The sequence below is a fragment of the Pristiophorus japonicus genome, chromosome 14 (genome assembly GCF_044704955.1).
Source record: "Pristiophorus japonicus isolate sPriJap1 chromosome 14, sPriJap1.hap1, whole genome shotgun sequence".
In the NCBI taxonomy this organism is placed as follows: Eukaryota; Metazoa; Chordata; class Chondrichthyes; family Pristiophoridae; genus Pristiophorus; species Pristiophorus japonicus.
In genome coordinates, this window is record NC_091990.1 from 22,605,349 (window position 1) to 22,632,362 (window position 27,014).

Here is a 27,014-nt window from a genome sequence, read left to right on the forward strand (position 1 = left end):
TAAAAAAGGAGGGAGAGAGAAAATGGGTAATTATAGACCCGTTAGCCTGACATCAGTAGTGGGGAAAATGTTGGCATCAATTATTAAAGATGAAACAACAGCGCATTTGGAAAGCAGTGACTGGATCGGTCCAAGTCAGCATGGATTTATGAAAGGGAAATCATGCTTGACAAATCTTCTGGAATTTTTTGAGGATGTAACTAGTAGAGTGGACAAGGGAGAACCAGTGGATGTGGTGTATTTGGACTTTCAAAAGGCTTTTGACAAGGTCCCACACAAGAGATTGGTATGCAAAATTAAAGCACATGGTATTGGGGGTAATGTACTGACGTGGATAGAGAATTGGTTGGCAGACAGAAAGCAGGGAGTCAGGATAAACGGGTCCTTTTCAGAATGGCAGGCAGTGACTAGTGGGGTGCTGCAGGGCTCAGTGCTGGGACTCCAGCTATTTACAATATACATTAATGATTTGGATGAAGGAATTGAGTGTAATAGCTCCAAGTTTGCAGATGACACTAAACTGGGTGGCGGTGTGAGCTGTGAGGAGGACGCTAAAAGGCTGCAGGGTGACTTGGACAGGTTAGGTGAGTGGGCAAATGCATGGCAGATGCAGTATAACGTGGATAAATGTGAGGTTATCCACTTTGGGGGCAAAAACACAAAGGCAGAATATTATCTGAATGGCGGCAGGTTAGGAAAAGGGGAGGTGCAACGAGACCTGGCTGTCATGGTACATCAGTCATTGAAAGTTGGCATGCAGGTACAGCAGGCGGTGAAGAAGGCAAATGGTATGTTGGCCTTTATAGCTAGGGGATTTGAGTGTAGGAGCAGGGAGGTCTTACTGCAGTTGTACAGGGCCTTGGTAAGGCCTCACCTGGAATATTGTGTACAGTTTTGGTTTCCTAATCTGAGGAAGGACGTTCTTGCTATTGAGGGAGTGCAGTGAATGTTCACCAGGCTGATTCCCGGGATGGCTGGACTGACATATGAGGAGAGACTGGATTGACTGGGCCTTTATTCACTGGAGTTTAGAAGGATGAGAGGGGATCTCATAGAAACATATAAAATTCTGACAGGACTGGACAGGTTAGATGCAGGAAGAATGTTCCCGGTGTTGGGGAAGTCCAGAACCAGGGGACACAGTCTAAGGATAAGGGGTAGGTCATTTAGGACTGAGATGAGGAGAAACTTCTTCACTCAGAGAGTTGTTAACGTGTGGAATTCCCTACCGCAGAGAGTTGTTGATGCCATTTCATTGGATATATTCAAGAGGGAGTTAGATATAGCCCTACGGCTAAAGGGATCAAGGGGTATGGAGAGAAAGCAGGAAAGGGGTACTGAGGTGAATGATCAGCCATGATCTTATTGAATGGTGGTGCAGGCTCGAAGGGCCGAATGGCCTACTCCTGCACCTATTTTCTATGTTTCTATGTAAACCTCTAACAACAACAATTTGCATTTATATACCGTCTTTAATATAGTAAACCATCCCAAAGCACTTCACAGGAGCGATCCCAAGCCACATAAGGGGATATTAGGAAAGGTGACCAAAAGCTTGGTCAAAGAGATCGATATTAAAGAGCGTCTTAAAGGAGGAGAGAGAGGTGTAGAGGTTTACATAGGGAACTCCAGAGCTTAAGGTCCAGGCAGCTGAAGGCATGGCCACCCATGGTGGACGATTAAAATCGGGGATGGGCAAGAGGCCAGAATTAGAGGAGCGCAGAGATCTCGGCGGGTTGTAGGGCTGGAGTAGGTAAGGGAGGGGCGATTAAATTGATTTAATTTCTACGTTTAAATAAACTAGCCTTGTGTGAATGAGAATTAAGAGCCTAACCAGTTAGTGAATGGGTTTTGCTTCCCTTTTTCAGGTATGATTATCAGGAATTGCTGCACAATTCCACCTTCTGCCTTGTTCCAAGAGGGAGAAGACTGGGCTCTTTCCGATTTCTGGAATCTCTTCAGGTAATGCAATGTCCTTCATATGTGCACGGTTGAACTGTGTGTGAAAATGAAATAAAAACAGAAAATGCTGAACATGTACAGCAAGTCTATCAATATCCAAGAGAAAAGAAAGGTTAGCATTTTTGGGTAGAGATACTAAATGGTGCCATTTGAAATATTAACTTATTTTTCTTGGTCCTTTCTCTCTTATTCCTTCCTCTTTAATACTTTTCAGTCCAATTTCTTCCCACAGGGCCAAGCCCACCTTGGTCAAAGCCACCAATGACATCCATGCAACCCTGCCACACTATCCTTCCTCAGCTTTCCGTGGTGTTTGACATAGTCAACCACTCCATCCTCCCCTGTTGTCTCTCCCTCCATGGTCTATTGGCTGCGAACCTCATCTGGTTCCACTAGAACTTTGTTCAATGTAGTCTGCACATTGTCCTGCAATGGCTTCTCAACCTGTTGTGGTGAGATTTGACTCGTGTTCCTTGGATTATTAGTCCAGGCTTCTTGGTTACCAGTCCAGTAACATAACCACTACACTACTGCACCCACTCCTAGTTCTTCTTGGTTATCTTTTTTTTCATGTGTACCACGACCTCTTTCTGGTTTATGTGAACCAACACTAGAACATGAGTAGTCCCTTCAGCCCCTCGAGCCTGCTCCGTCATTCAGTTAGATCATGTCAGTGTCAGCTGTGGCTCAGTGGGTAGCACTCACGCCTCTGTGTCAGAAGGTTGTAGGTTCAAGTCCCACTCCAGGGACTTGAGCACATAAATCCAGGCTGACAGCTTCAGTGCACTGCTGAGGGAGTGCTGTACTGTCGGAGGTGCTGCCTTTCCGATGAAACGTTAAACCGAGGCCCCATCTGCCCTCTCATGTAAAAGGTCGCATGGCACCATTTCGAAGAAGAGCAGGGGAGTAATCCTGGCCAATATTTATCCCTCAATCAACATAACAAAAACAGTTTATCTGGTCATTATCTGGTTGTTTGTGGGAGCTTGCTGTGCTTAAATTGGCTGCTGCGTTTCCCACATTACAACAGTGATTACACTCTAATAGTACTTCATTGGCTGTAAACGCGCTTTGAGATGTTTGGTGGTTGTGAAAGGCACTATATACATGTAAGTCTTTTCTTATGGCTGATCTGTACTCCAACCCCATTTACCCACCTTAGCTTCAGATCCTTTGATGTCCTTATCTGAAGCAAAGCCTATCGATCTCAGTCTAAAAACCTCCAATTGGCCCCCAGCATCCACAGCCTTTTGGGAGGAGCGAGTTACAGATTTCAATACCCTCTGTGTGAAAAACCTGCTTCCTGATTTTGCTCTTAAAGGACTGAAAATGAAAGCATATTTTTGGATTTGATTGGTAGCACTAATTGCTTGGGGTCACTAAGATAAACTAACTTAGCTATGCACTGGTGAGTGAGAAGAGGTTAGTCATACACCAGCAGAGTCTGCCCAGATCTGCCAGGTGAGTAACACAGTAACCCGGGTGTAATGTTTCCACTGAACCATGCCATATTGCAAGAGTGTCTAAGCTTATTGTTTTTATGGCCATAAAGGTTCTTACCATGGGACCTCAGAGACCACATCATGTTTCCGATAACTTGCAGAAATCTGACACTAACAGATCTTGGTACTCTTAAGAACATCCCTTTCCAAACCTCTAGGCCGACAGAATTCAACCAGGACAAACCAGCAAATAAACACAAAAAACTGGATTGTGTTTCCTGGAGCTGAATTGCCAGAGATTTGGGACAACTTGTGGCCAAGCGGCTACAGTTTGGACAACCCTACAATGTTCTATCGAGCAACCTCCATTGAAATGCTATTTCTTTTTCTGTGGATATTTGCTCGCCGCAACAGATGAACTGATAGAAGCCGAGAATGACCCCTAACCCCATCAGAAAGTAGAGTTGGCAACCCTACTTCTATCCCCAGGAGTAGAAACATCATCGAATCATAGAATGATACAGCACAGAAGGAGGCCTTTTGGGCCATTGTTCCTGTGCTGGCTCTTTGAAAAAGATATCCAATTAGTCCAAGTACCCCACTCTTTCCCCCGAGTTCTGCAAATTTTCCCCTTCAAGTATTTATCCAATTCCCTTTTGAAAGTTACTATTGAATCTGCTTCCACCATCCTTTCAGGCAGTGCATTCCAGATCAGTCTCTGCGTTAAAATGTTTCCTCATGTCGCCTCTGGTTCTTTTGCCGATCTGTGTTCTCTAGTTACCGACCCTTCTGCCACTGTAAACAGTTTTGGCTTATTTGCTCCAGCAAAACCCCACATGATTTTGAGCACCTCTAATAAATCTCCCCTTAACCTTCTCTGCTCGAAAGAGAATAATCCCAGCTTCTCCAGTCTCTTAGCATAATCAAAGTCCCACATCTTTGGTACCTTCTCGTAAAGCTCCTCTGCACCCTCTCTAAGGCCTTGATATCCTTCCTAAAGAGTGGTGCTCAGAATTGGCCACAATATTCCAGCCGGGGGCTAACCAGTGATTTATAAAGTTTTAGCATGACTTCCTTGCTTTGAAATGAAAAAAAAATGCAAATTTGTGGAAAGTTTTCTTGGTGACATTGCTAAGCAACCCCACACTTCATGCTAAGGGTTATACAGTACTGTATTTTTGTTATTTCAGAACCTTCCTTCCTTGATTCCTAGGAGAGCCAAAGTGACACAAATCTCATTATTTTGAACCTTGTCATTCGTCAAACATTTTACAGAGCATTGTGAGCGAGGAAGTGGAAATTGTCATTGACTGTTTTTTTTATGGTGGTGCAAAAATTGAGTTAGCAAGGTCAAATAGAAGAAAGGAACATCAGTATTCCCAGCATATCAACTGCTCAAAGAAGAATAGGGAGCTCTGGTCTGATGTCTTGGCCAACATTTCTCTCTCAACCAACAACACCAAAAAAAAACACAGATTGGGGCCGAAATTCAGGTCTCAAAGAGACCCATTAATGCCTGTTTGTGGCGGCCATCCTAAAAATTAAATAGACGCTGCTTTGGGGTCAACAGGCCAACCTGACCTAAATTCAGGTCGGGGATTTTTCATCCTGGACCCCATTCCACCCAAGTAGTTGCACCACCAATTTAAAGGAATAAAAAAATACTTACCAGCCATTTTCAGATGAATCCCTCGATCCCACTGGTTTTTCTGCCGGTGCACCATCTCCGGGGAGGGCCCACTGCCGCAGCCGCAATGCAAACATTTTTGCCGGCCAACTTGCCGATCGGCTGGAAAAACACAGCCTCCAGGTTCGGCCAGGCCGCCAATGGGCCGAAACCTTCCCTGGTGGGCCAGTGGACAAAGTTTAAAAAATGATAGAATCTCTCCCCCTTAACGGAGGGGAGAGAGCGTGGTGACGCACACGCGCTGTGACGTCACCACGACTCCACCGTTGATTGACAGCGACGGAGGCCCCAACTGACCCATTTTCAGCCAGTCAGCCTGGCTTTGAATCTAAGGCCTGCCTCCATTATGATCCATTTCCTATAGCACTTTGAAAAAATTTCGAAGTCCTGAAAATGGATCTACTTACCATACCAGGAGTTCTAGCAGTAAGTACCACTTCAGAACTCATAGGTGCGCCAGCTTTCTGGTGCACCTGAATTTCGGTCCCCTCATTGTTGTTTCTGGAACCTTATGGCTGACAAAATAGCCCCTGTTTTTACCCACCTGACAACAGTGACTGAAGAATACAATTCATTATATGCTAAGCACTTTGAGATGTTCCCGGGAAACATGGTAACATGTTGTGTAAATGTACATCTATCTCTCTTTGCCTCATTTTTTCCCAGGGTACCAAAACTGTGGGACGCCTCCCCTCCCTCAATCTATCTTTCTTCCTATATTCTACAAGCATTTAAAACCCAATCTTGCCCTTCTGTAGCTGTAATGAATTTGCTTCATGGGTTCTTTGCTTATCAATTCATAGCAACACATTGCTGTTAAAAACCAGTTGGTTTATTAACAAAGGTTTAACAATCACACTACACATTACCAGTTCATCCACTAGGCTCACAATTGCATACCTCATTGTGGATCCCCTCAACCCAACTGGCTGGGGTTTCATTGAGTCTTGTGAATATCATGTGACATCAAGCCACTCCCAATTTACCAGCTCTACAACTATTTTAGTATCAACAACTCTACAACTATTTTAGTTGCATCTGTAAATCAAATGCCCCCTTATTACGGGGTAAATTAGATGGCAAACTTTAATACAAGTGTCCCATGGCTAAAAGGCAGGGGGAGGAGGGGGCACTAAAACCGACAAACTTAAACAAATTAAACTCTAGACATGGTTCAAATTTAAATTTGGTTGCCGGGGGTGATGATGCACTCCAGTCCCTCTGGTGCCCACCACTCGCAGAAGGCCGCGAGCATATCGGTGGACACCGCTCGCTCCATCTCAGGGACACCCTGGCTCGGATGTAACCGCAGAAGAGAGGCAGGCAGTCAGGTTGAACAGCCCCCTCGACCGCCCGCTGCCTGCACCGGGTGACAGCCCCCTTGGCCATGCCCAGGACCAGTCCTACGAGGAGGCCTTCCGACCTGCCCGCTCCCCTCCGCATAGGGTGCCCAAAGATCAGGAGTGTGGGATTGAAGTGCAACCAGAATTTGAGGAGCAGCCCCTTCAAATAATGGAATAGGGGCTGCAACCTCGCACATTCCATAAAAACATGGAACACGGACTCTTCCAGACCGCAGAAATTGCAGGCGGCCTGGGAGCCCATGAACCGACTTAAAAACTTTTTGCACGGGACTGTTCCATGCACCACACTCCAAGCCAAGTCAAAAACCTGCGAGTATACTCACAGGTGCATACATTACAGTAGCTATCCATGACTTCTTGATTTACCTCAGCTTCTCTCTTAACTCTTTTCAACCCTTGGTGGTGTTCTACACTTGATCTTTCAGCTAAGTTTCTCAGCAAACAACCATGGCGTTTGGGATTTCCTTGCTTCTGTGGGCACGCAGTATTATGTTCGTGGCAATGCTGGAAGCATGCCACATATCGTGAGTTGGCAGGTCTCGGAGAGCAGCTCAGTTAGGGTTACCAATCCTCCAGGATTGCCCTGGAGTCTCCAGGAATGAAAATCTAATCTCTGCTGCGAGCAAAACCCAGGGAAAATATTCATAGGGGCATTAAACAAATTGTGTTTTCTTTTTAATTTTCTGTTTATTAGTTATAAAAATATTGGAGATGGGGGAATAAAGACAGTCAAAAATCATCCAATTGGGCAATGAGAGTCTGTTGGCTTTCCGATTGGTGTGGGAAGGCGGGGAACCACGAGGATGGACATCTTGGATGACCAATGGCAATGTTGTGGGGGCAGGGCAGTTCGCAGCAGTAGAGGCCATGTGGTGACACCTCTGGGAATATGGCCAACCAGAGTTGGCAAACCTGAGCTCAGTGGATGACTCCTACTTTCCATCTCTCCCTGGCACTTGTCCTCTGCAATGAGTCTGCGATTTTGAGTCCGTTTCTTTAACTTGGAGATTTCCCAATATTATTTGAACTGTAAAGATGGTGAGGAGCAGAGAGAATGAATAAATGATGAGGTAAGTTGTGAAGACATATTGCATTATGTGGCTCCCTACTGAGTACCAGATTTTTCACAGCTTTGGAAAGAAGAATTGCTTTCTTATTCTCAGTTGGTTAAAAAGGTCCAATGATAAAGCCCTCTCTTTAAAAGGGGTTGGAGAAGGTAGTATAAACTTTGAAGTTCCTGTGACTGTGTCAATTGGTAAATGCACTGTCCAGTGTGAAAGAGACCAGATACCAGTGTCTGCTGAGTTGGCTGATCTCAGCCAAGATGCTACAATTGGTCCCAGCCCCCATGAACTAGGGAGGGGGGTGAAAGTAATCAAAGGAAGAAAGAAAGACTTGCATTTATATCGTGCCTTTCACAACCACCAGACGTCTCAAAGCGCTTTACAGCCAATGAAGTACTTTTGGAATGTAGTCACTGTTGTAATGAGCCAGAGTTCCTGTTCCTGATATCTATCCCATAAACCCCTACTGGAAACTGATTGTACGTAGAGGTTTGATAGAATGGTTGCGATGACACTGGGGTAGGATGTCCTGTCGATAATCACTGTCTAGGGTCACATCTGAAGTACCAGAGAGCAGTCCACCCTTGTGTAACTTTACCCTGGCACAAGTAATGACTCGAGAAAGAGAGAGCGAGAAAGAATATGGTGAAATTCCTTATATTGACTGTTTTTGTTCAGCTGTCCAGTTAAGTTTGTTTTTTGCTTTCTCCTAGGCTGCTTGTATCCCGGTTCTGCTCAGTAATGGCTGGGAGCTGCCATTCTCCGACGTCATCGACTGGAGCAAAGCTGTTGTTGTGGGTGACGAGAGGCTCCTACTGCAGGTAAGTCAGGTACTGAGTGGACTCGGCATAGCTCCTAATCCCCCGTCCATCAGCTCAACAGCGACTGAGACTGAGTGAAATCCCGCCATTGCTGTCTGGCCGTTTCAGTCACCTGTATCCCTTTCCGTGACAAGTCACTCTTGACATTGTCTAACCAGCGCTTCCCTGGTATTCCTGGCTTCTTGTTCCATGTACCTCCGTGCGCGGGGCTGTGAAAGGTATTCAAGCCAGTTCCACCCTTGAAACGTCCCCAAACCATCGCAATCGTCTTTCTTGGACCTTCTGTCCAAGCGATATTTCATGTCCAAGCCGCGATCTTATTTATCTAAATCTGGATACTCCCAGTATTCCTCTCAACCAACTCACCTCTGCTGTTACTATCTTTTGCTTTACAACTTTTCTCATGTTCCAACACTCACATCCGTATGAGAAAAATTGACGCACAAAACTCTGTATTGCACCTCTGTATTTCCTAACTTATAAAAAACCAATCAAGGAAATGTCACAGAGATGTTATCTTAGTTACTGGGATGAGTGAGCAGCTTCAATAGTCTTGTGTCACATTCATTGCAATGATGTTATGTTCAGAAGCGCAATCACATTCTTGAGATGCAGCAGCACTTTTTGACATAAATTGCGTCTGAGAGTTTGGCAAGACAGAAACAAAAGGTTACACAGAATTACGTGGAAAATACAGCACAGAAACAGGCCATTCGGCCCAGCCAGTCCATGCTGGTATTTATGCCCTATTCGAGCCTACTCCCATCCTTCCCGTCTAACTCTATCAGCAATAGAACTAAAATTCTAAATTTAAATTTAAATTAGAATAAGTTTTCACAAGAAATTATTTTTCGGAACAGGGAAGGGTCACTTAGCCCAACTAGTCCATTTCCATTTTAGTCAGGTTCAGTTGCATTTGTCCACTTTATTACCATGTACCTTAATCTCTCCAGAAAGACATTTAGTTGGCCAGTGAATACTTTTATGTTACTTCGTTCAATGGCTGTCCCTGGCAACTTATGGGGCTGGATTTTCGGTTCTGGTCATTTCGGGGCGGTATTGGCGGGGCAGTAAGGTTTGCGCCGGGAAATGGTTTGCGTCCTCAGCTACAAAATTCATCAGTTGAGCCCTGAGTGTGGGGCGGAGCACTAAGGGAGGCATTGCACGCCTCTTTTAGGGCGCTAGGCCGGTTAAGCAAGCGAAAATCCTGAGCTAAACAGCCGGCCTCAGGGCATCCTAAGAGAGGCCGGGAGGGGGAGGGCAAACAAAACCTGAATAAAAACATCAAAAAACATTCCAAATACATAATTCACGCTACCATAACAGAAATCGCAAAACAAAAAAGATCACACTTACCGGAGGTCGACATTACTTACCTCACTGCTGCCGCTGTAGCTCGGAACACCCGCTTTCACAGGCGTTCCCACCAGGCCGCTCTACAGAGTACTACGGGATGGGCGGCAGCCATAAATCGAGCCGGTGTACTTCCGGGCGGTAATGCTCTGCGCCCCCTCTAAACCGGCACCGAATTTCCCGGAGGGGCGCTGCAAGCTGGCCGCCCGCCCGGAAGTACTTACCGCCACCATTGCTGCCCCTCCGGGGTGCTAACGGGCAGCAGAAGACTGAAAATCCACCCCATGACTATTACTCTTTGGAACAGACAGCTCCCCGACTTCCGTTCTTACATCTAACGCCCACATTCTACAAACATGTCCCCTGTTATTCTACTTTTCACCCAAGTGACTTGTGCTTCATACCCTGAGTATGTTTGGCTCACACTTTCTGCTCTCAGCAGCACCTCTTCACTTAGTAATGAAAGGACACCTTTCCTGTACTGAGCAACTGAAGATAGACGAGTTAATAGAAGGAAGACCATTGGGTTGAATCTTTCAGTCAGCCTGACTATCCTTAATTTCACAGTACACTACACACATTCTTTATTCAATCACACTCGCTGACAGTTTGGACAAAACCATCCTTATTTCTTGTCATTAGTTTCATCTGATCATTATTGGTTAAAGTTTTGTTGTTTGTTGCTTCCCCACCCCCGCACGCAGTTTTCTCCCCACCTTTCGAATGCCATTGACATAAGCCAACTTCTGATGCTTCATCCAATGGCCCATTCTTTATGTGCGAGTGCGGACAATCTGCTTGATCATAGGGACTGAGCCCCATCCTGTTCGTCCCGCCCTGCCATCCATACATTTTCCAGCAAGGGGCGCTGGATAGCAATTGGGAGTAGACATGCTGCCCGATTTCCGCCTGCATAGTACAGGGGGTGGGTGCTGACAGGGCAGTGAGCTCAATTGCAGCGTCTCCATTAATACCTGAGGTGATAGCAGCTAACTCCGTGCTGGGACCTTCTTGTCTGTATAGTTCAGCTCCACATTGGGTAGCACCTTCACCCATTCGTGGTGTTAGCCAGCGCTCAGTGGGTAGCAATTCCACCTCTGAGGCAGAAGCTTGTGGTCCCACTCCTGAGACTGGAGCACAAAATCTGGGCTGACACTCCCAGTGCAGTACTGAAGGAATGCTGCACTGTCAGAGGTGCCGTCTTCTGGATGAGACATTAAACCGAATGCAGAAGTATACCCTAAATGGGGTCATCATCTTGATCGAAGGCAGCTCTCCATAGCAAGTAGAAACTACTCAATGGATTGCGTCCAACTATTATTATTAACTAAGAGTTGCCTCGTTTGAGGTGAATTTAAGTCAATCTATTTTAACCAAACGTATCTTGAATTGCAACATCCGTGAATTACTGTTTTATTTTATGTGCCTGGCTGGCCCAGACACCTATCTGTTGATAGAAGAGATCTCATGGCGACACATGCCCTCTGTGTCGGGAGTGCCGCTGTAACTTGCATATCTTCATCTGATAGGACTCAAAGTCCTGGCCAATATTTATCCCGCAATCAACATAAACTAAAACAGATTATATCACATTGCTGTCTGTGGGAGCTTGCTTGCAGGCAAATGGGCTGCCGCGTTTCCCACATTACAACAGTGACTGCACTCCAAAAGTACTTCATTGGCTGTAAAGCGCTTTGAGACGTCCGGTGGTCATGAAAGGTGCTATATAAATGCAGGTCTTTCTTTCTTTCTCTTCTGCCGCATCCTCCACCCCGCCCTCGGGCTAAGCTCACGTGATCAGGGGCTTCCTGGCATCGTGACGAATGGTGCTGGTAACGAGCCTCTGCTGGGAGTCTCCCAGCAGGCAGACGGTGGGAGGTGAACATTTTTACAAGCTGTCCCTGAGCAGCGCTTGATTGTGCTGGCTGGACTAAAAGCCTCTCCCTTTCTACTTTATAGGTTCCATCAACAGTCAGGTCCATTGATAATGACAAAATTCTGGCATTCCGACAGCACACCCAGTTCTTGTGGGATGCTTATTTTTCTTCTGTAGAAAAGATTGTATCGACCACATTGGAGGTGAGTGAGGTATCCTTTGTTACTGATTACATTTTTTGTTTTTACTATCCTGTTTTGTCCGTTTGTGGAATATTTTATGGGTAATGTTATTTTTGGCAGCCTTGGCTCAGTCGGTAGCTTGGGAACTGAGTGGCAGTGCACCAATGCCCACTCTGTGCCGGTTCGCAGTAATGCCCCAATATCACAGCCCCACCTCACTTATCTGTCGAATCCCCAAAATGATCTCCCATTGCGGGGAAAGGTCACCTGCTGCCTCGAGCGTGTGTCTGACCTGCTAATGTCTCGACCAGTGATTCAGCGCGTTTCATTATAGTAGAGGGACTTGAAGTTGATTAAAGCCTTGCACTGCTGTGTGCACTTTAATTAGCTTTCTGGCCCTGGCCCCAGTGTTCGAGATGCTGAGACTTTCATTACAGGCATAACACTGGTCTCCTGTAATTGTCACGCTGAGGAGAGGCTGCAGGCTTGACAACTGAGCAGAGGCTCGAGTTTGGACAGACTGACCTTTGTTAGGACATTTAGTTAATTTAGCCTGCTTGCTCTATCCTGTGCATAAGATCCATTTATCAGACATGAGCAGGAGAATCAGATTTCCCAGGCTGGCTTTCCAGCAATAAACAGAATTTTGGCAGATTTGTAGAGAGTAATGAAGTTGTAAGTTAAGCAAGGGATTTACACCATAAGATTACAGCCATTCACTCATTGCATAAAAATCACTATTGAATAATATACCCCAGTAACATACAAAATGTTGTTACATAAGAACATAAGAAATAGCAGCACTGGCAGGCCATATGGCCCCTTGAGCCTCCTCCGCCATTCAGTAAGATCATGGCTGATCTACCTCAATCTAAGGCGATTGGCAGAAGAACCAAAGGCAACATGAGGGGAAAGTTTTTATGCAGCGAGTGGTTAGGATCTGGAATGCGCTGCCTGAAAGGGTGGTGGAGGCAGATTAATTGTGGCTTCCAAAAGGGAGTTGGATAAGTACCTGAAGGAAAACAAATTGCAGGGCTGCGGAGAAAGGGCAGTGGACTGGGACTAGCTGAAGTGCACTTGCAGAGAGCCGGTATGGGCTCGATGGGCTGGAGGGCCTCCTTCTATGCTGTAACCATTCTATGATTTTATGAACTCCATTTTCGTGACCTATCCCCAGATTCCCTTAGGGCAGGAGTGTATGCCATGCAATGCACAATGTATTATTCTGCTGCTAAAATGGAGCTATGCATAACCCAGCCTATCTGTTTAAGGCCACAAAATCTAATTGATGTAAGTAAACATACTCGAGATCAGTTAGAGGCTAATTGTTTCTCCTCCTTTAAGAAGCTCCATCAAACCTACCACTTTGACCAAGTCACCTGTCCTAATATCTCCTTATGTAGCTCAGAGTCAAATTTTATTTGATAACGCTCCTGCGAAGCACCTTGGGATGTTTTACAATGTTAAAGGCGTGATATACTGCAAGTTCTTGTTGTAAACTGGCAGCTCCTTACTGTAGTGTAGTGGTTATGTTACTGGATTGATAAGCCTGGACTCCAAGTAAATATTGGGAAGACCTAGTTTGCACCAAGTCCCGCTCACCCATCGCCCCTGTGCCTGCTGCCCGTGTCCTAACTTGCACCAAGTCCCGCTCACCCATTACCCCTGTGCTCGCTGACCTCCATTGGCTCCCGGTTAAGCAATGCCTCGATTTCAAAATTCTCATCCTTGTTTTCAAATCCCTCCATGGCCTCGCCCCTCCCTATCTCTGTAATCTCCTCTAGCTCCACAGCCCCGCCTCACCCCCACCCCCCCCACCCCCGCCGCCAAGATGTCTGCGCTCCCCAACATTAATAAGAACATAAGAACATAAGAACTAGGAACAGGAGTAGCCATCTAGCCCCTCGAGCCTGCTCCGCCATTCAACAAGATCATGGCTGATCTGGCCGTGGACTCAGCTCCACTTACCCGCCCGCTCCCCATAACCCTTAATTCCCTTATTGGTTAAAAATCTATCTATCTGTGATTTGAATACATTCAATGAGCTAGCCTCAACTGCTTCCTTGGGCAGAGAATTCCACAGATTCACAACCTTCTGGGAGAAGAAATTCCTTCTCAACTTGGTTTTAAATTGGCTCCACAGTATTTTGAGGCTGTGCCCCCTAGTTCTAGTCTTCCCGACCAGTGGAAACAACCTCTCTGTCTCTATCTTGTCTATCCCTTTGATTATTTTGAATGTTTCTATAAGATCACCCCTCATCCTTCTGAACTCCAACGAGTAAAGACCCAGTGTACTCAATCTATCATCATAAGGTAACCCCCTCATCTCCGGAATCAGCCTAGTGAATCGTCTCTGTATCCCTTCCAAAGCTAGTATATCCTTCCTTAAGTAAGGTGACCAAAACTGCACGCAGTACTCCAGGTGCGGCCTCACCAATACCCTGTACAGTTGCAGCAGGATCTCCCTGCTTTTGTACTCTATCCCTCTCGCAATGAAGGCCAACATTCCATTCGCCTTCCTGATTACCTGCTGCACCTGCAAACTAACTTTTTGGGATTCATGCACAAGGACTCCCAGGTCCCTCTGCACCGCAGCATGTTGTAATTTCTCCCCATTCAAATAATATTCCCTTTTACTGTTTTTTTTCCCAAGGTGGATGACCTCACATTTTCCGACATTGTATTCCATCTGCCAAACCTTAGCCCATTTGCTTAACCTATCTAAATCTCTTTGCAGCCTCCCTGTGTCCTCTACACAACCCGCTTTCCCACTAATCTTTGTGTCATCTGCAAATTTTGTTACACTACACTCTGTCCCCTCTTCCAGGTCATCTATGTATATTGTAAACAGTTGTGGTCCCAGCACCGATCCCTGTGGCACACCACTAACCACCGGTTTCCAACCCGAAAAGGACCCATATATCCCGACTCTCTGCTTTCTGTTAGCCAGCCAATTCTCGATCCATGCTAATACATTTCCGCGTACCTTTATCTTCTGCAGTAACCGTTTGTGTGGCACCTTATCGAATGCCTTTTGGAAATCTAAAAACACCACATCCATCAGTACACCTCTATCCACCATGCTCGTTATATCCTCAAAGAATTCCAGTAAATTAGTTAAACATGATTTTCCCTTCATGAATCCATGTTGCGTCTGCTTGATTGCACTATTCCTATCTAGATGTCTAATAACTCAGAGAATGAGAGTTTAAATCCCACCATGGCAGTTTAGAAACATTTGGAAATAAAAAGCATGGTATCAGTTTTAAAAAAATGACTGAGGAAGCTGTCAGATTGTTGTAAAAACCTAACTGGATGTCCTTTAGGGAAGGAAACCTGCTGACCTTACTTGGTCCGGCCTATACGTAACTCCAGTCCAACACCAACGTGGTTGACTCTTAATTGCCCTTAGAAGTGGCCTCGCAAACCCATTCAGTTATAGCCCCACCTTCTCCGAGCTTACTAGGGTTGGGTAATAAATGCCAGCGTTGCCAATGATGCCCACTTTCTAAGTATTAAGAAAAAAAATCTCTCGCCCTTTCCCAGGACCACAAGAACCAGCAGGAAATTACTGGCTTTCTTTCTCTCTTTTTAAGTTGCTATGTGCAACAGTTGAAATGTGACCGATATGTCTCAATATGTTTACATATACACTAATGAATCACCAGTGGCATCACTTATCTTGAGTCACCATTATCCCAGTATATTATCCAAATATTACATTATCAGAGCCACTTAATTAAAGCAATTGAATATAGTTACATGGAATTTTATAGCACAGAAACAGGACATTCGGTCCAACTAATTATGCTGGTGTTTATGTTCCGTATGAGTTTCTTCCCACCCTATTTCATCTAACCCTATCAGCATATTCCTTTCTCCCTCATGTGTTTATCTAACTTCCCCTTAAATGCATCCATGCTATTCGCCTGAACTACTCCATATGGTAGCAAGTTCCACATTCTGACCACTTCTGAGTAAAGAAGTTTCTTCTGAATTCCTTGGTCAAATTGTGTTTTTATTACACAGCAATGTGTGAGTCCTGCTGATGCTTTCCGACTTGAAGTCCATGATGGAGTGCATATTTCTACATAACGTGTTGACTGATAAGTAGAGGAGGATTGTATGGTGCAATAGAGAATGTATTGTGGTGCTGATATATGTCAGGTGCAGTGAATAAATTGTGTGGCACTTTATGTGGTTTTTTGGTCTGGCATAGGGACAAAAGAAGAATAAATATCCTTGTTATGAGTGAATTATTAGCTGTTTTTAATTGGTTGGTGTGGGACATTATCTTACAGCTACATAATGATTTGGATTAATTTCCTTCAATGAAATATTGGGAAGACCATTGTCTTGGGTCCCGGTATAGACACTGATCATCAAATACACAATGGAATGTGATGATTCCAGTCACTCTGGGGCAACAGACCAGATGTGAATAGTGGAGGTGTGAGGGCAGGAAAAGAGCACAGAGTTTTGTTTGATTACCTTTGAGGAGCAGAAAGATTTAATCGGAATGTTCCCTCAGGAAATTAAATAGATGGGGTAGAGCCCACGACAATGTGGGTCGTACCTGCACTGTGGAAGGAGAATAAGTGGGTTCGGGGTAGGGTCCATGAACAGATGGATCGTACTTAAAAATGTAAGATATCGGCCTAAGATATAGGCCCCTCGAGCCTGCTCCACCATCCAATAAGATTATGGTTGATCTTCAACCTCAACTCCACTTCCCCCCCCTCCCCACCATCCCGATATCCCTTGCGTTCTCTAAAGTCCAAAAATCGATCTATTTATTCATACTTAACCCATGGAAAAAGGATTAAATGGGTAGCTCCATGATGGAGTAGAGTGTACACAGGCTGTAGAAGGAGATTAAATGGGTGGATAGAGTCCATGTTAGTGTGAATTGTATCTGGGCTGTGGAAGGAGAGTAGGTGGATAAGATCCAGGATAGGTGCATTAAGTGGGTGGGTCATAGAAACATAGAAACATAGAAAATAGGTGCAGGAGTAGGCCATTCGGCCCTTCGAGCCTGCACCGCCATTCAATGAGTTCATGGCTGAACATGCAACTTCAGAACCCCATTCCTGCTTTCTTGCCATACCCCTTGATCCCTCTAGTAGTAAGGACTACATCTAACTCCTTTTTGAATATATTTAGTGAATTGGCCTCAACAACTTTCTGTGGTAGAGAATTCCACAGGTTCACCACTCTTTGGGTGAAGAAGTTTCTCCTCATCTCGGTCCTAAATGGCATTCCCCTTATCCTTAGACTGTAACGCCTGCTTCTGGACATCCCCAACATTAATAAGAACATAAGAACATAAGAACTAGGAACAGGAGTAGCCAACTAGCCCCTCGAGCCTGCTCCGCCACCCAACAAGATCATGGCTGATCTGGCCGTGGACTCAGCTCCACTTACCCGCCCGCTCCCCATAACCCTTAATTTCCTTATAGATTAAAAATCTATCTATCTGTGATTTGAATATATTCAATGAGCTAGCCTCAACTGCTTCCTTGTGCAGAGAATTCCACAGATTCACAACCCTCTGGGAGAAGAAATTCCTTCTCAACTCGGTTTTAAATTGGCTCCCCAGTATTTTGAGGCGTTCCCACCTAGTTCTAGTCACCCCGACCAGTGGAAACAACCTCTCTGTCTCTATCTTGTCTATCCCTTTCATTATTTTGAATGTTTCGATAAGATCACCCCTCATCCTTCTGAACTCCAACGAGTAAAGACCCAGTCTACTCAATCTATCATCATAAGGTAACCCCCTCATCTCAGGAATCAGCCCAGTGAATCGTCTCTGTACCCCCTCCAAAGCCAGTATATCCTTCCTTAAGTAAGGTGACCAAAACTGCACGCAGTACACCAGGTGCGGCCTCACCAATACCCTGTACAGTTGCAGCAGGACCTCCCTGCTTTTGTACTCCATCCCTCTCGCAGTGAAGGCCAACATTCCATTCGACTTCCTGATTACCTGCTGCACCTGCAAACTAACTTTTTGGGATTCATGCACAAGGAACCTGGAAGCCCGTCTCGGTCAAGTCGTCCAGGACCCGGCCCTGCGGACGGTGTACGAAGCGAAGAAGGCCGCGCTGAAGGACCTGCAGCTCGTCGGGTCCCGAGGCGCGTTCGTGAGGTCGCGGATCCGGTTCCTGCGGGATCTGGACCGCGGCTCCCCCTTCTTCTACTCGCTGGAAAAAAGGCAGAGTGTCCGTAAGCAGCTCTTGACGCTGCTGGCCGACGACGGCTCTCTCGTCTCGGATCCGGAGGGCGTCAAGAACAGGGCCCGTGAATATTACGGGCTCTGTTCTCTCCGGATCCGTCCAGCGAGGAAGCGCGTAGAGTTTTGTGGGAGGACCTGCCGAAGGTCAGCCCGGAGGGCGCCGAAAATCTGGAAGCTCCGCTAAGCCTGGCGGAGCTGACCGGTGCCCTCGCCCGGTTCTCGAGGGGAAAATCCCCGGGGCTGGACGGGCTGACCGTGGAGTTCCACAGGGCGTTCTGGGACGTCCTGGGGAGCGACTACGCGCGGGTCCTGGGGGAAAGTCTGGCGACCGGGGAGATGCCCCTCTCTTGGCGCAGGGTAGTCATCGTCCTGCTGCCTAAGAAGGGCGATCTCCGCCTCCTTAAGAACTGGCGCCCGGTCTCCCTCCTCAGCACGGATTACAAAATCTTCGCCAGGGCGATGTCTGCTCGCCTTGGTGCAGTGCTGGACCACATGATCCACCCCGACCAGTCCTACATGGTCCCGGGCCGGACAATCCACGATAACATCCATCTGGTCCGGGACCTCATCCATTGTTCCCAGGAGGCTGGTCTGTCGGTCGCCTTCCTATCCCTCGACCAAGAGAAGGCGTTCGACAGGGTGGATCACGACTATCTGCTCGGAACTCTGCGCGCTTTCGGGTTCGGGACGCATTTCGTCGCCCGGATCCGACTTTTGTACGCCGCCGCGGAGTGTCTGATTAAGGTTAACGGGTCCTTGACGGCGCCCCTTCGCTTTAGGAGAGGGGTGCGCCAGGGATGCCCCATGTCCGGCCAGTTATACGCCGTTTGCGTGGAGCCTTTCCTGCGCCTCTTGCGGACGAGGTTGACGGGACTGGCTCTGCAAGGGCCGGGCGTGGAGGTCGTCCTCTCGGCTTACGCCGATGACGTGCTCCTCGCGGTAGAGGATCCCGCTGACCTGTGGAGGATGCGTGAGTGCCAGGAGATTTACTCGGCCGCGTCCTCCGCCAGGATCAACTGGGAGAAATGTTCCGGACTCCTGGTGGGTCAGTGGCGGGTGGACTCCCTGCCGGAGGAGCTCAGGCCTTTTGCCTGGAGCACGACCCATCTCCTCTATCTGGGAGTCTACCTTAGCCCCGACGAGGGAGCCTGGCCGGCGAACTGGCAGGAGCTGGAGGCCAAGGTCGCCGCTCGCCTAGGGCGCTGGACAGGACTGCTCCGAGTGCTGTCCTACAGGGGTCGAGCGCTAGTCATAAACCAGCTGGTGGCCGCAATGTTGTGGTACCGGCTGGTCACTTTGACCCCTCCCCCTGCGTTTGTCGCCAAGATACAGAAGAAGCTGGTGGACTTCTTCTGGAACAACAGGAAGCACTGGGTCTCTGCCGCGGTCTTGAGTCTCCCGCTTGAGGAGGGCGGTCAGTCGTTGGTGTGCCTCAGCGCCCAGCTCGCGACTTTCCGTCTTCAGACCCTGCAGAGATACCTTTACGTCGAGCCCCCTCCTAGGTGGTGCGCTCTGGCGAGGTATTTCTTCCGCCAGCAGTGCGACCTCAATTATGACACGCAGCTCCTGTTTGTGAACTTGGGGGGTGCCAGGACCGCCCTCCGGGAGCTGCCTGTCTTTTACAGGGAACTCATCAGGGTCTGGAACAAAGTCTCCACCAAGCGCAGCTCTCCGCCGGCTGGAGTGGCGGCCGTCCTGCAGGAACCGCTGCTCGGGAATCCGTACCTCCACTGCCGAGGTTTTATGTGGCGGTCGGAAGAGAGGACTGTGGCTGGTGAGGTGACCAGGGTCAGGGACCTGCTCGATGGCGGAGGAGCGGGCTGGATGGCGCCAGACACGCTGGCGCGGCGCCTAAATTCTGCCAACGTCCGCCACGCGGCCGATGCCATCGAGTCGCTAAAAACAGCTCTGGGCCCTGACTCCGTTAGGTGCATCGAGGAGGCTCAAGCACGTGGGGAGATCCCGTCCGAACTGACCCCCGTCCGGTCGGAATTCCTCATCGGCGCCAAACCCCGGAACCTCCCTCGGGGGCCGGCGCCTGACAACTTCAGCCGCCTCGGGGAAATCCCCTCCGTGCCTTTCAGTTCCGCGCGGAGGGGTTTCCTGTACGGGCTGCTCCTGCACACCCTCAACTTTGCCATTCTCGCCGGCCGTCCGGACATGCCATGGCGTACCATCTTGCCGTCCGGAGGAGGCGGGGGTCCCCGATGGAGGGCACTCTACGCAGGGGTCCTCCCACTATTCATCGGGGACTTGGCCTGGAGGGTGGTGCACGGAGCAGTGCCGTGCAACAAATTTTTAAGCCGGTTCACGGACTCCCAGGCCGCCTGCAATTGCTGCGGTCTGGAAGAGTCCGTGTTCCATGTTTTTATGGAATGCACAAGGTTGCAGCCCCTGTTTTATTATTTGAAGGGGCTGCTCCTGAAATTCTGGCTGCACTTCAGTCCCACTCTCCTGATCTTTGGGCACCCTGTGCGGAGGGGAGCGGGTAGGTCCGAAGGCCTCCTCGTAGGACTGCTCCTGGGCACGGCCAAGGGTGCCATCAGCTGGTCCAGGCAGCGGGCGGTCGAGGGGGTCGTTCAACCTGACTGCCTGCCTCTCTTCCGCTCTTACATCCGGTCCAGGGTGTCCTTGGAGATGGAGCACGCGGTGTCCACCGGTACGCTCGCGGCCTTCCGCGAGAGGTGGGCACCGGAGGGACTGGAGTGCATCATCACGCCCGGCAACCAAATTTTAATTTGATTTTATGTTTTTAAGTTTAATTTGTTTTAATTGCCGGTACTTTTAGTGTCCCCCTTCCCTTTTATAGGGGGCACTGGGGAAAATTGTGATTTTAGTGCCCAAAAAAAAAAAGAAAAACACACAAAAAAAAAGGGGGAAAAAAAAAAAAGGGCTTTGTAAATGTCTGGAGTGTCACCCAGGTCGGGTGGCATCGTTTAATGTTTTATGTTTTTGCAGGTGAACTCCAAAAAGAGTTTCATGCACAAGGACTCCCAGGTCCCTCTGCACCGCAGCATGTTGTAATTTCTCCCCATTCAAATAATATTCCCTTTTGCTGTTTTTTTTCCCAAGGTGGATGACCTCACATTTTCCGACATTGTATTCCATCTGCCAAACCTTAGCCCATTCGCTTAACCTATCTAAATCTCTTTGCAGCCTCCCTGTGTCCTCTACACAACCCGCTTTCCCACTAATCTTAGTGTCATCTGCAAATTTTGTTACACTCCACTCTGTCCCCTCTTCCAGGTCATCTATGTATATTGTAAACAGTTGTGGTCCCAGCACCGATCCCTGTGGCACACCACTAACCACCGATTTCCAATCCAAAAAGGACCCATATATCCCGACTCTCTGCTTTCTGTTAGCCAGCCAATTCTCGATCCATGCTAATACATTTCCACGTACCTTTATCTTCTGCAGTAACCTTTTGTGTGGCACCTTATCGAATGCCTTTTGGAAATCTAAAAACACCACATCCATCGGTACACCTCTATCCACCATGCTCGTTATATCCTTAAAGAATTCCAGTAAATTAGTTACACATGATTTCCCCTTCATGAATCCATGTTGCGTCTGCTTGATTGCACTATTCCTATCTAGATTTCTTCTTTAATGATAGCTTCAAGCATTTTCCCCACTACAGATGTTAAACTAACCAGCCTATAGTTACCTGCCTTTTGTCTGCCCCCTTTTTTAAACAGAGGCATTACATTAGCTGCTTTCCAATCCAATGGTACCTCCCCAGAGTCCAGAGAATTTTGGTAGATTATAACGAATGCATCTGCTCTAACTTCCGCCATCTCTTTTAATACCCTGGGATGCATTTCATCAGGACCAGGGGACTTGTCTACCTTAAGTCCCATTAGCCTGTCCAGCACTACCCCCCTAGTGATAGTGATTGTCTCAAGGTCCTCCCTTCCCACATTCCCGTGACCAGTAATTTTTGGCATGGTTTTTGTGTCTTCCACTGTGAAGACTGAAGCAAAATAATTGTTTCAGGTCTCAGCCATTTCCACATTTCCCATTATTAAATCCCCTTTCTCATCTTCTAAGGGACCAATATTTACTTTAGTCACTCTTTTTCATTTTATATATTGGTAAAAGCTTTTACTATCTGTTTTTATGTTTTGCGCAAGTTTACATTCGTTATCTATCTTCCCCTTCTTTATTGCTTTCTTAGTCATTCTTTGCTGTTGTTTAAAATTTTCCCAATCTTCTAGTTTCCCACTAACCTTGGCCACCTTATACGCATTGGTTTTTAATTTGATACTCTCCTTTATTTCCTTGGTTATCCACCGCTGGCTATCCCTTCTCTTACTGCCCTTCTTTTTCACTGGAATATATTTTTGTTGAGCACTATGAAAGAGCTCCTTAAAAGTCCTCCACTGTTCCTCAATTGTGCCACCGTTTAGTCTGTGTTCCCAGTCTACTTTAGCTAACTCTGCCCTCATCCCACTGTAGTCACCTTTGTTTAAGCATAGTACGCTCGTTTGAGACACTACTTCCTTAGCCTCAATCTGTATTACAAATTCAACCATACTGTGATCACTCATTCCAAGAGGATCTTTTACTAGGAGATCGTTTATTATTCCTGTCTCATTACACAGGACCAGATCTAAGATAGCTTGCTCCCTTGTAGGTTCTGTAACATACTGTTCTAAGAAACAATCCCGTATGCAATCTATGAATTCCTCCTCAAGGCTACACCATGCGATTTGTTTTGACCAATCGATATGTAGGTTAAAATCCCCCATGATTACTGCCGTTCCTTTTTCACATGCCTCCATTATTCCCTTGATTATTGTCCGCCCCACCGTGAAGTTATTATTTGGGGGCCTATAAACTACGCCCACCAGTGACTTTTTCCCCTTACTATCTCTAATCTCCACCCACAATGATTCAATATTTTGTTCATTCGAGCCAATATCGTCTCTCACAACTGCCCTGATGTCATCCTTTATCAACAGAGTTACCCCACCTCCTTTCCCTTCTTGTCTATCTTTCCGAATTGTCAGATACCCCTGTATGTTTAATTCCCAGTCTTGGCCACCCTGCAACCACGTTTCTGTAAGGGTCCATGAGGGAGTAGAGTGTACATGGGCTATGAAAGTAAGAGGCTTGGTGAGCCAAATAGCTTTCTTTTCTATTTGCACTTTTAATATTCTTACATGTGTCTTTGCTGTTTGTTTATCAAAGAGAGTGCAGTGACGGAGTTGGTTATTGGGAAGAGAGTGTGTTGGTCACTGAGAAGTTAATCCCTCCACACCAATGCAACATGTGCAGTATGACTGGGGCATTAGAAAGTTTTTAAATAATTAGTGCAGTATAATCTCATCATGTGATTCAGAGGAAGGTATAATAAATTACTCTGGAGCTTGGAGCAAAATAATGGAGATAGTGAGCCCATGCATAATAGGTCATGTTTCCGTTTAGGTGAAATAAGGAGGCAGAACTTGATACTTTCCCATCACGTTGCACTTTAGATACTGGCAGTGCAGTGCAGTGTGGAGCACTTTGCCTGATCCTTTTCTATTTAATGTATGGTCCCTCAGGAAAGAAAATGGAAATTAAACTCCTTTCAATAAAACATGTAATTTCCAAAAAAAAATGTATATTGCATATTGGAAAGGGAAGCCAATCAGGGTAAGATTTAAGCCATCAATGTGACGTCATTAAACCTGATCTCAGCCAGGGCAGCACTTGAGATGTCACTGTTGGCCTCGGTACATTAAGTCGGTGGGAGGTGATGGGGAGAGGAAAATGGGCCAGGTATCTTGTTCCTGGTCATGATCCAGTGATTCCTGTTGGACAGTATCTATGTGGAGTCAATGGCCTAGATTTTGTGGTCGGATTAATGGTGAGGCTAAGAGCGCTTACTGTTATTGTGAAGTCAATCGAACAGCAACTCCCAGTGTCTACACATGCGCAGTTAAATGCAGAAATACGGAGGTTGCTGTGTGATTTGCACTGATCCTCCACAGACTTTGCTGCACCAGTACCTCACTGAGAGACTCGGCATTAAAATACATGAAGGGCAGTACTTGTCTTGGCCAATGATCATCCCTCAATTAACATCACTAAAAACAGGCTATCTGGTCATTTGTCTCATTGCTATTTGTGGGACCATATTGTGCACAAATTGCCTCCCGCATTTCCTCCATTACAACATTTCAAAAGTATTTAATCGGTTGTAAAATGCTTTGGGATATCCTGAGGACGTGAAAGGCACTATATAAATGCAAGACCTCCTATTTTTGTTTACTTACCCCCTAGTTATGCACTGAGCATGCCAGAAAAGATTAGGACTGGTGCATTCAGGTGTAAGTGATTTTTTTTTTAATGGAGTGCTAAGTCGTAATTTCTGCCCAATACCCTCTCGTTCACTGAAAATTTACTTATATATCTGTGGAATCTCATTCCTTCAGAATGTAATTATTGTTGGAGTTTAAAAAGAAGTAAAATATTTTAATTTACTTTTTCATTCTTTCTTTCTCTCTCTTAAACCCATCTTTCAGTCCCTCTCTTTATTTTGTTTTTTGCACATGATTTTACATTGATATAAATATTCTAAATTACACTTTGCTGCAGGTGTTCCTCAGGGCAATGTCCTAGGTCCAACCATTTTCAGCTGTTTCATCAATGACCTTCCCTCCATTCTAAGATCAGAAGTGGGGATGTTCACTGATGATTGCACAGTGTTCAGTTCCATTTGCAACTCCTCAGATAATTTAGCAATCCATGCCCGCATGCAGGAAGACCTGGACGACATTCAGTCTTGGGCTGATAAGAGGCAAGTAACCTTCGTGCCACACAAGTGCCAGGCAATGACCATCTCGAACAAGAGCGAGTCTAACCATCGCCCCTTGCCATTCAGTGGCATTACCATCGCCAAATCCCCCACCATCAATATCCTGGGGGTCACCATTGACCAGAAACTTAACTGGATCAGCCACATAAATACTGTGACTACAAGAGTGGGCCAGAGGCTAGGCATTCTGCGGTGTGTGAGTCACCTTCTGACTCCCCAAAGCCTTTCCACCATTTACAAGGCACAAGTCAGGAGTGTGATGGAACACTCTCCACTTGCCAGGATGAGTGCAGCTCCAACAACATTCAAGAAGCTCAACACCATCCAGGACAAAGCAGCCCGTTTGTTTGGCTTCCCCATCCACCACCTTCAACCTTCACTCCCTCCTCCACCGACGCATCATGTCTGCAGTGTGTAACAGCTGCCAGATGCACTGCAGCAGCTCACCAAGGTCTCTTTGGCCGCACCTCCTAAAGAAGGACAAGGGCAGCAGACGCATGGGAACACCATCACGTCCAAGTTCCCCTCCAAGTCACACACCATCCTGACTTGGAAAAATATCACCATTCCTTCATCGTCGCTGGGTCAAAATCCTGGAACTCCCTCCCTAACAGCACTGTGGGAGTACCTTCACCACACGGACTGCAGCGGTTCAAGAAGGTGACTCACCACCACCTTCTCAAGAGCAATTATGGATAGGCAATAAATGCTGGCCTTGCCAGCGACGCCCACATCCCATGAACGAATAATAAAAAAACACCCAAACTCCCATCCCCCCCCACACACATCCACACTCCCAACCCCCGCACACACACCTACAATCCCATCCCCTCCCCCCCACACACACACACCCACAATCCCACCCCCACCCCACACACACACTCACAATCCCATCTCCCCCCCCCCCCCCACATACACACCTACAATCCCATCCCCCCTCCCGCACACACACCCACAATCCCATCCCCTCCCCCACACACAATCCCATCCCCCCCCCACACACACACACCCACAATCCCATCCCCTCCCCCCACACACACACCCACAATCCCATCCCGACACATACACCCACAATCCCAATCCCCCCACACACATACACGCCTACATACTCACACACACTAACACACCTACATACATACATACACACACACACCTATATACACACACACCTACACACCGATACACACACACACACACACACACATACCTACACATACACACACACACACTTACACACACACCTACCTACACATACACACATACCTACACACACACACACACACACCTACACACACCTACTCACACACATCTACATGCACATACATACACACACACCTAGACACACACACACCTAGACACCTACACACACACCTACACACACACACACTTATATACACACACCTACATACACACACCTACATACATACACACACACACACACCTACACACACACACACACACCTACACACACCTACACACACACATCTACATGCACATACATACACACACACCTAGACACACACACACCTAGACACCTACACACACACCTACACACCCACACACTTATATACACACACCTACATACACACACCTACATACACACACCTACATACATGCACACACACACACACACACACACCTACACACACACACAAACATGGCTGTAATGGTTGTTGAGCCTAATGAAGCATAGGCAAATTGGGAGGGAGGAGGAACAGTTATTGACACTCTGATCACTGACAGCGGCGGCCTATCTACAAAGAAACTTGACTCCTCGAGTTGATCAACGGTCAATTAATCAATTAGTTGTTGCACTTGGCACAATAAATTCAGTCATTATTCTCCATCTGTGAACTGGTGCTGAATATATTTAATTCTAAAACCAATGTACCGTGGAATTGACTGAGCTGTGCTCCTCAATCCATTTAATACGTGAACAGTAAAAGTCCTGTTTCTGCCCGGTTGCTCAGCTGATGAAGACACCACTTTGACTAGTTCTGGTCGATAGGATTAAGGAAATGTTTGACTGGCACACTGATTACGCAGCTTAGGGAAAGGTCAGCAGGTCACCAGAGCATTGTGGTTCACTCGTTCCCCAGGATGCTTTGAGAAACTCAATGAGACAAGAGTAGAGATGGTTGGACTCCTGTGTAATGTTTAACAATTCTCCAGTGCAGCTGCACAGGATTGCCCCTGCACGAATTTCTAACGTAAATATTCACC

The 27,014-nt window shown here is 46.9% G+C and overlaps 1 protein-coding gene across 1 annotated transcript in view; it reads left to right on the forward strand.

Annotated features, from left to right (window-relative positions):
* Positions 1-27,014, forward strand: part of LOC139279775 (exostosin-1-like) — a 310,837-nt gene that overhangs the window by 239,692 nt on the left and 44,131 nt on the right. Inside the window, exons 2-4 of the mRNA XM_070898984.1 lie at positions 1,869-1,962; positions 8,233-8,340; positions 11,653-11,772. Coding sequence (XP_070755085.1) covers positions 1,869-1,962; positions 8,233-8,340; positions 11,653-11,772 — 322 coding nt within the window. The remainder of the gene's footprint in view (positions 1-1,868; positions 1,963-8,232; positions 8,341-11,652; positions 11,773-27,014) is intronic.